This window comes from Frankliniella occidentalis, unplaced genomic scaffold (assembly GCF_000697945.3).
Source record: "Frankliniella occidentalis isolate FOCC.00 unplaced genomic scaffold, Focc_3.1 Scaffold513, whole genome shotgun sequence".
In the NCBI taxonomy this organism is placed as follows: domain Eukaryota; kingdom Metazoa; phylum Arthropoda; class Insecta; order Thysanoptera; family Thripidae; genus Frankliniella; species Frankliniella occidentalis.
In genome coordinates this window covers 40,241-49,164 of record NW_026267630.1, presented here as the reverse complement: position 1 = coordinate 49,164, position 8,924 = coordinate 40,241, and the positions used below count along the sequence as shown (strand labels likewise).

The 8,924-nt window shown below is 43.5% G+C and overlaps 2 protein-coding genes and 1 long non-coding RNA gene across 3 annotated transcripts; 1 reads left to right on the top strand and 2 right to left on the bottom strand.

Moving 5' to 3' along the window:
- The first annotated feature begins 684 nt into the window (after positions 1-684).
- LOC113214382 (uncharacterized) lies at positions 685-1,553 on the top strand. Its single transcript, XM_026433728.2, has 4 exons — positions 685-934; positions 1,026-1,158; positions 1,252-1,349; positions 1,455-1,553. Exons 1-4 carry the CDS (start codon positions 789-791, stop codon positions 1,537-1,539), a joined length of 462 nt encoding a protein of 153 aa, XP_026289513.2. The 5' UTR covers positions 685-788; the 3' UTR covers positions 1,540-1,553.
- A 969-nt stretch (positions 1,554-2,522) lies between these two features.
- LOC127751484 (uncharacterized) lies at positions 2,523-3,580 on the bottom strand. The gene is made up of 4 exons (XR_008012137.1): positions 3,445-3,580; positions 3,245-3,354; positions 3,040-3,121; positions 2,523-2,949 (listed from the first exon to the last, which is right to left on the bottom strand). It is a non-coding gene; the product is annotated as an uncharacterized LOC127751484 (long non-coding RNA).
- A 20-nt stretch (positions 3,581-3,600) lies between these two features.
- On the bottom strand, positions 3,601-5,393 carry LOC113214387 (uncharacterized). The gene is made up of 5 exons (XM_052275123.1): positions 4,915-5,393; positions 4,371-4,466; positions 4,237-4,296; positions 3,859-4,157; positions 3,601-3,735 (listed from the first exon to the last, which is right to left on the bottom strand). Exons 1-4 carry the CDS (start codon positions 4,970-4,972, stop codon positions 3,925-3,927), a joined length of 447 nt encoding a protein of 148 aa, XP_052131083.1. The 5' UTR covers positions 4,973-5,393; the 3' UTR covers positions 3,601-3,735; positions 3,859-3,924.
- Positions 5,394-8,924: the final 3,531 nt, after the last annotated feature.

Sequence of the window (8,924 nt, the reverse complement as noted above, 5' to 3'; positions counted from 1 at the left end):
TATGACACTGTCCCATTCCACACTAAGGTCTGAATTACTTACCCTAGCTATCACTTCATCATAATTAATTGACCCATCACTTTTTTCACAGGCAACACCCACGCTCCGTTGTAGGCAATTTGGAAAAGCCTTGCTCTTAAACTGTCGACTACTGGGCCCCTTACCCTAGCCTCGGTGAAACAGCATAAAGAAATGTCGTTAATCGTAGACGGCATTGACGGCAGACTGCAAGTTCTATCGTTGAGAGTCCGATCCACGACAACAATGTAAATAGGCGACAAGAAATAGTCTACAAAGTTGCACAAAGTTGGTGATCGCGTCGGCATTGCTGATTTGTGTTTTAAGAACGTAATTTCGTCTTGGAACTGGTGTGTAAAGTCTTAGTTTGGCCGCTGTGTCAACGCAAGGTTAGGTTTGCTGTGCTATAACAGTGGAAATGGCCACTCCTTCGGATGCAAGCAAGTTAGTTCAATTATTTTTGTGTTCTTTCGCCTACCGGCGCTGTATTGTTTGCTAATTAGTCATGTATTGCTGTTTGATTCAGCATCACTCACATGTGTCTGGAGGCCCTGTTGTCCAACAATCATGAGCAGCATCTGGATCGCATTCTAGGAGAGATGTTGGGTTCAAATTGCCTGCCTAGCAGTTGCCCTTTGATGCAATCAAGAGAGTGTGATTTGGCATTTAACGTTGTGCGAATTGTGGTCAGTGGGCAGAGCCAACCTCAGAAGGAAACCCTTTTCTTCTGTGCTCGTTCGACTTGGCCTTTACTTCGTGCATTGGTGCAAATGCTGTCCTTCGAAGGGTTCATTGTTTTTGGTGTGTGTCATGCGCGTTTGGAAGCAAATGGAAATGCAACTGTTACGCTAATTCATTCACAATCTCATGCCGCCAATAATGTTGGATGCCTTTGCCATAGGAATGGTTCAATATGGTAAGTGGTTCAGTTTGTGTTCAAGAATTTTCTGACATACAAGGGGTATGGGCTTCTCACCATTTGTATCTTGCCTTGTCGTATCCTGCAGGTTCCTACTACCCTCCAAATACAGCAGCCCATTCCAATTGCTTGTTGCCAGGAAATTTAATTTTAACGCGACTGAGATGCTGTGTAAATATTTTAAAGTGCTGGATGGTGTTTTGACATCAGATTCAAGACTGGTGAGTTTGCTCTATTTTAAGTTATACTATCAATGAAATTTCCTCCATCACATGTGCTTCTATTAAATTAACAATATCGTGTTGTGTCCGTAGGGTCTCCAAGGTAATCTGTATGCCTCAATGTTATTTGGATCAGATACAGTGTCCGAATTGCTCCTAGTTTCAGAGCACATGTGCCAGCTGTTAGGAAGGTATTGTTTTTATTTTATTATTTAATATTGAGACCTATCTACAACTACTTTGAGTTATGAAAGTGACTGTGGAAGTTTCATATGGTTGTCCTTTTTTCCCATCAGCGTTGCTCCAGAAGTAAGCGACATTGAAGATAATGGGATAGGAGCAATTTCAACCCACTCGATACCAATTGCACCTATGAGGTAATTTGCAGTTTCTGTCGTCTTGGTTCTTGTGTGTTACTTTAGTCTTTTACTCTGCTCACTCCTCTTCAGGTTGTTGATGTTGATCTTTCAATAATGAAGAGAGAAATTAAAAGTGAGGATGAAAAAAAAATTAAGATTCTAATTCCGGACCCTATGGGAAATTGCAGTAGCATTGAGCTGCTATGTGAGCAGTACTACAATGTTGTCAGGAGGAGAAGGTTTCAGCATCTGGGATCTGAGCCTAAGTTGGTAGTGCAGTGCCCAGGCTGTACTGCAGAGTTTAGAGGGCTTTCAAATCGGATCTGCCGCCTCGTTCAGCACATTCAGACTCATCATCCAGAGTTCCGTGAACAGTACATAAAAATAGTTTCAAAGCGGTACGGGCAACTGTTTGATATTATGAAGAGACGCATGAAGGTTTCAAGGTGAAACTTTGATCAGGGCTCTAGTTTTTATAGTTCACCATGGCTCCTTTTGTTTGTTTTTTAACAACGTGTTATCATTGATTTATATGTAATGAATTGAATATCACGAAAAGTGGTCATTAAGATGTCACAGTTGCAATATTTGTTCTTTATATGGGTGGTGCTCGCCCTTGAGTAGACTAATGTCTAGTCTCCTTTTTTAGATGAAATGTATCCAACTTTTCGAAATTTGTATGAATGGTAAATATTATAGAAATGAATTGTCAGAGTGCAATATGGTTTTTGGCCTCAATGAATTTATGAACTGTTTTATCTGTAAGTGTCTCTTTGTCTGACATGTCTAGTGTACTGCTGTGTATTTTCTTTGACTTTGCATTCACTGGTATGTGCTTTTTCTACCTGGTTTTCATTTTGATGTGAGGCCTTCTCGTACGCCTCTATGTTCAGCGTGGTCATCTGATCAGTCACCTGCAAAAGAACATCATACAAGTACATGCTTCTGTCTCATGTAATCCAACATGTTTGATTCGAGGGGGCACTCCGTGAATATGTGTACACCTCAACTTTTCACTTTTCCACTTTTATTCACTTCTTCACCGTTTTACAACGTTTACTTTATTTCTATGCCTATATCCCCTCTATTTTATTCATTTTTCATCTGATCAAGGCACGATAAGTCACTTTTGTCGACATTTTCTTTCAGTTTTCATCACTTTTAGTCAACTTTTTGTCACTTTCACTTTAACTTTTACAGAAATGTGTACACCTACTTTCTGTAGTGATTACCCCCTCGGTTTGATTGTTTTAGCATTACCTTTTCTTCAATGTGTGGTTGAGAAATCTGACAGTTGCTGTTCATTCTTAATATTGATTTACAGAATATGTCATCTTCGCCTTGAGGAATCGACTTTTTTAAATAGCATTCAAGAAGTTCAGGTCGAGTAGCAGCAATTAGTCTTTCTAGGTCCATGTGCACCTCCCCACCCCTAGTGAATAAAACCGGTTCCAAACATAGCAGTGTGAGAAATAGTTGACACAACAGAAATATTATTTCTGTATACTGATACTCTACTCACATGCAGGAGCATTTTGGGGCCACAATGCCAAAAGGGATCCAGGATAATGTTCCAAAATTGCATGCCTCTGCAATGTTGTACCCTATGTTTTTAAAAGAAGTTTAACTTTAGTGAAAGTCATGACTCAACAAACTAGTAAATGTTGGACTTTTCTAAGATATTATTAAGCTCAAATGCTCAAATTATATAATGGTCATCTACGTACCTGTATTCCAGCCCCAGTGTACTGCATTTGGAGCAACAACAATACTCTGGCCCTCTTCCTGAATAATCTACCAGCAAATATACAAGTAAGAAAGGCATTATAAGATTCATCTAGAAATAAAAACTCAAGTCATTTCAAAAACACAGTTCATAGTAGACAGCATGATTCCAAGAAAAGCCAAGATAGGAATAAAAACTAACCAAATTTTGGGTTGCCCAAAATGAAGATAATTCCAAGAATAGAGCGAAAAATCTTCAATGTGTGCTGTGAAAGAAAAAATGAATGTGAAAAATCAAGAGCCAAAAATAAGGCAGGATATAGTAGCAGCTACACTGATGAATTTTGAAACGTTGGTTGCATCACGTTTACCTTGGTCACACACTGCAGTGAACGTGGACTTTTTCTTGCAAACTGGCCTAGTCGGTTCCGCAAGTGTACCAAAGAAGTGCTCAGCTAGGGCTTCAGTACCATTCTGATTCAGGGTCGTGGTACTGCAAAAATGGAGAAAATACCATATTATTTACAATTGAATAGAAAACAGGACAAAGTTGACTGGTAATAAAGGAAACAAAATGGGATATCATTTGAATAATCCCACTTAAATCAAGTTGTACCTGTAGATAATATGGCTCTTGCTGTTACATGCTGCACAACTATAGTCCCTTTTCATTCAATATGTATTATCTCTTCAGACTTTCTTTGCGTAAGGCATTAACACATTTCTTGCAGAATAATGCATGTCCACATGGCTTTAAAAGGCAGCTGCCCTTGTATACCCTGCAGTGTCTGCACTCGTCTTTTGTAGTGAAAGCACCAGCATCAGATCCTGACAGTTCCGGGGGTAGTGTAGTCACAAACTCGGCTTGGGCCTTATCCTCAGCGGCTTCATTCTTCCTTGGGCGTCCAGGTCCTCCTAAACAAAAATTAAATGTCAGTCAAATGATGGGAACTTTGACAGTAGTTTGTTGAAAAGTCAACAAAGAGTGCCTTACGTTTTACAGTGCCGCTTGGATTGGCTGCCAATTTCTTTGGTGGTTGCGAAAGCTTGCGGCCTGAAATAAAAAAAATAATTGTAAAGCTCAGCGTGGGTTTAAATTTCATAAAGTAGGACAAAATTGAATCTTACTTTTCTGAGATGGTTGAAAATCGGAGTCTGATCCTGAGTCAGACTCAACATCCCACGGCTTTGGCTGAGCTTGTGAACTGTGGCCAAACATCGGAACTGTAAAGACAGTTGGAAAGAATCACGTTACACAAATGAAGTATAAGACTGGGGGACCAACTGCTTTCCAGGGGCATCACAGACATCCATGGGTGGTAGACTAATAATTAATATCTTAGGGGCAAATTACTCGAGCTGAGAGGGAATTCAAAGTAAGAAATAATTGAAACTCTTATTTATTTTTTAAATTATTGATTAAATGTGTTCTGATGCACATTATGACGTGGATCTCTATGTGGAGTGAGCAGGGATTTACTAATGAGGCAAATTCTACAATGCATCCAGGAACCCATACTAAAATGTGGTTTAGTCGAGCATTGAAGCAAAAATTGGTTCACGCAAAAAGTTAACATAAATTGTTAGCTGTGTTTTAAGACAAGCCCATCATTTTTAAAAGGGGCAATTAGATACAATGACTGACGAATTGCTTCACCTGAGTGACACTCACCTTGAGGTGGTGTTGGTTGGGGCGCCCACCCGTAAAACATGGGTTGTGGTCCACCCATGCCGTTGCAGGATCAAAGTTTTGGCCCAAAAATCCGCAGCTCTGGTGACTGACGCTCGACGCACGCACGCGCGCGGCGCCGCGCGTCGCTAACTTTACAGACCTTAGACGACACCTGCAGTGTCCCTGTCCTTTCTCCGACTTGGGTCCGGCCGACCCCGCTACTGGCGCTGGGTCCTCTCGTAGGCCTCCGGGGCCCCCGCCGGCCCCGCCTCATGTTCAACCCGAAGCTCCGCGTGGGGGTCGCCTCCGAGCTTCAGGGTCGACCCTAAGAGTGCCCCGCCCCACACCGCGGCGCAGTCCGGCTGCAGCTGCAACCGCGTGCCCCACTTGCGCCTCTTCGCCCCCACGTAGTACCCGACGTTCTGGTAACACGGGTGGGGGTGCAGCTGCGAGGGCCGTCAGAGCACCTAGAGCTTGCAGCACCCGTCCCCCGTGGGTGAAGTGACGGCATCGGTAAGCTTGCCTGCATTGGGAATCCAAGCATGCTCATGCATGAGCGTCGCAAACCTCGATTATTCATACAGGACGGCCAGTACATTTCTGCCAGGTCCTGACCGCATTTAATTTTACGGTTGGGCCGTATTAAATTTTACAGTTATGACCATAGTCAACACTTTCCGTGCGGGGCCCTTTTTAAGCGCATCTACCCACAGGCGAAGGGGTTTTTTTTTTTTTTCGAAAAAATATTTTTTGCTCTAAAACCTAATAAAATACTCGGTTAGGCCCTCGGCACTACAGGGAAAATTTGCACAATTGGGACCCGCCGCACGGAAGGGACTATTTTGCGGGTCCACGGGTGTGGACCCGTCTCACGGAAAGTGTTAATTTTACGGTCTAGTCTGAAACAGTTCGAACCGCATTTCTGAATACGGTCGGACTGTACCTAATTTTACGGTCCAGCGCGCTACAGTAACAAGGATCGTATGTAAAATTACGTTCTGGACTGTAAAATACACATGGTGGGTGGATCTTTACGCTGAGTCCAGTACAAATCGAGGTAGTTGGAAGGACCGTTTTGCAGACGTTGCCCGAAAACTGCACGGACTGCAACAGATCAGGCCGTACAATTAAATACAGTCCGACCGTGTTCTTAAATAGGGTCCAGAACTGTACAAAATCAGACCGTCTTGTTGCTGAGTTCTTCTCGGAGTTGGGGCCATACACATGAGGCGCGTATCAGCGCTTGCAATTCGGAGACCTAATCTAGGGACCGAAGTGTGAGGAAAGACAGTGCTGAGTTCGTGGATACAGAATGTGGCCTATTGTTATTGTAAGGTTATTCAAGCAACAGCCTGAATACTAATTTTGGTACCACCCCTTGTCCCCGGCAGACGCGCGCATCCACGAAGCCATGCTGGTGTGGCTTCCCCGCTGTCTTCACTGCTCTGCTGCACCCAAGGTGGTCCGGTCCGCTTCCGCGGGTCGTTCCCATCCACCAGCGCGCGCGGCGCTTTGTTCCTGTATGCTGGAGGGAAGTCCGGCTGCCGCTGCTCTCGCGGGCAGGGGTTGTCAGCGATTTTATATAAATAGGATACTCCTGACGTTGCGGCATTTTTCCACTGAAGTCAACGTGGTCTACTACCAAGACTATTTAGAATACATTACGTTACGGCCAGCAAAATTAGAAAAGAGTTCAGAATGTTGAATAAAGGTGTAAGTAAGTTGTGAAAATGATGTGTTGCATTAATAAAAGGAACTTTGTCTGTCTGTCTGTCCGCACGATAACTAGAAAACGAATTGAGCTAGCGACCTGAAATTTTCAGGGTCGTTTCCTACCATAAAGACGGACCGAGTTCTAAGATTAGCATTCTCGCTAAAAAAAATTGGATTTTTTAAAAAGAAAAAAACAACAGGTCCCAAAAAGGCCGTTGTTAAAAAATATCTTAATTACGGTTTCCTAAGGGGTAACTCATCAAAGTAGAGCCAGCGGGTTTCCGTCGTGCCCCCCTCCTTCCCGATCAAAAAATATAGCGAATCCGCGCTCTGCAGAAGTGGTGTCATTCGTTAAATCCGTGTTGTTTGGAGATCCCCGTTGACGTGTTCGGGGTGACGTTTTTGGTACACTCTGCGTCGAGATATGGTCGTGGCGCTATGGTTCCTGGACCAGGCTGCTACCTGCAACACCCCCGCGCGATTCCCCATCGTTGTTATCTGATAACTATGCGCAGGCTATAAGTAATCAGGGTGACAAAGAAGGCAAAGCGTGAATTTGTAGCTGGCTGGAAACACGTATTTATTGCATATTAAGCGCGATGTGTGCAGGGGCACACAAGCGGTGGCTGAGGACTTCAAGGCAGTGCTACATGGTGGTGGACAGCGTCAGATGGGCGAGAGCAATCACTAAAGGTGCAAGCGAAGCGCAGAGACGTGCACACACGCCTTCCTCCTCCACAGGTACATGCAACAGATACATCAAAGAAAAGGTTTAGTCACACTCACCCAAAATACACGCAAACACGTCCATCTTTAAGGCCGTAAGGTCCGGTGAATTTTCGTCGACAATACGAACACGGGGCCCCTGCCGTAGCAGCGGGTAGGCAAGCAAGCCGACGCGGCGGGCGGCGGGTCGCCTACGTGGGAGTCGCCCCTACCACCGTGACGCGCTTTTAAACACGCGGAATGTGCGCGCACAGACTCAGCACTTGCTGGTGGACACTTTGAAGTGTCACGTGTGGAGGGAAGGGAAGATGGACAAAGGAGATAAAAAGAGTTTAGAGGAAAAGATACGAGCATAATTACATCTTCTTCCTTTATTTCACTTAGTACTACACATCTACTACATCAGCAATCTTTAGGACAGATTGGAACACATTCTTTACAACAAGTAGGACAGAGAGAACTCGGCAGCACTCAATAAGCTCTGGTCCCATATGCTACACCCTAATCAACTCTTGGAAAACTTGCGCAAGAAAGACATCATTCAACAAGTACAAGCAAGAGATAAATCAACATTGCATAGTACACTATCTAAACCTACAACAATGAAGCAATTTGTTGAAGTGAAAATTTTGAAACATTTCCAAAATGGTACGACCTTAAAATAAACACACGAGCACAAAACGAATAGAACTAAGTACTAGAAACCTTCTCTTTTATCCCTGACGGTAAGGTCAGGGATACAAGAATGATACGTGCAACTGAGATATATCAGAAACACAGCTCTGCAGCAAATCGCAACTATTGCGTCCATGAAGCCAGATCAGCCAGGCAATTCAGGTTGTCTTCGTCCGAGGTGTGTGATGCAAGACATAATGCATGTTTGGGGTGCAAGCCTGGCCAATAAGAGAGAATGAAATTAAACAATTGCAGACTTTGCACAAAAAAGAGAGATTCATAATAATACAGACTAAACTTACCAATAACTTGCCAGCCTGATTTACAATGATTCACTGGTTTAATCGCAGCCTGTACCTGGTATGAAGAGGGCTACTAGGTACTGACATACACAGTTGCAGAGTCGAGGATGTAGAATAGAGCCATCTCCCATTTATTTTGAACGCTGTAATACAAAATCCATAGCAAGCAATGGGGAAACAAAACAGCCAAGACGAAAAGAGTTTACGTTGTTCCAACTGCATAATCAGACTCCGAAATACACAAAGGACACTTGAAACACAGCCTACTTAGCATGACGAGAGGCGTTGATGCGACTGGGTCCTCTGCACTCACCTTAGGAAAATGAATGGCTCATGAAACCATCACGTCATACGTAAACAACCTTAAACACCGTAAACATTTCTTCTGCATCTGCTAGCGGGCACGCACGGCATACCCGATTCGAAGTTTTCGACAACAGTTGACTCACGATATGAGAAATTTTACACCTAGCATCGCCACAGTCACGCATTGAAAGCGAGCATCCACAACAGTGCTTGTCGGTAGAGCAAATGATAAAAATTAAAAAAAAAAAATATTCCGAGTTATTTCGGAATAAATTACCAAGTTAATTT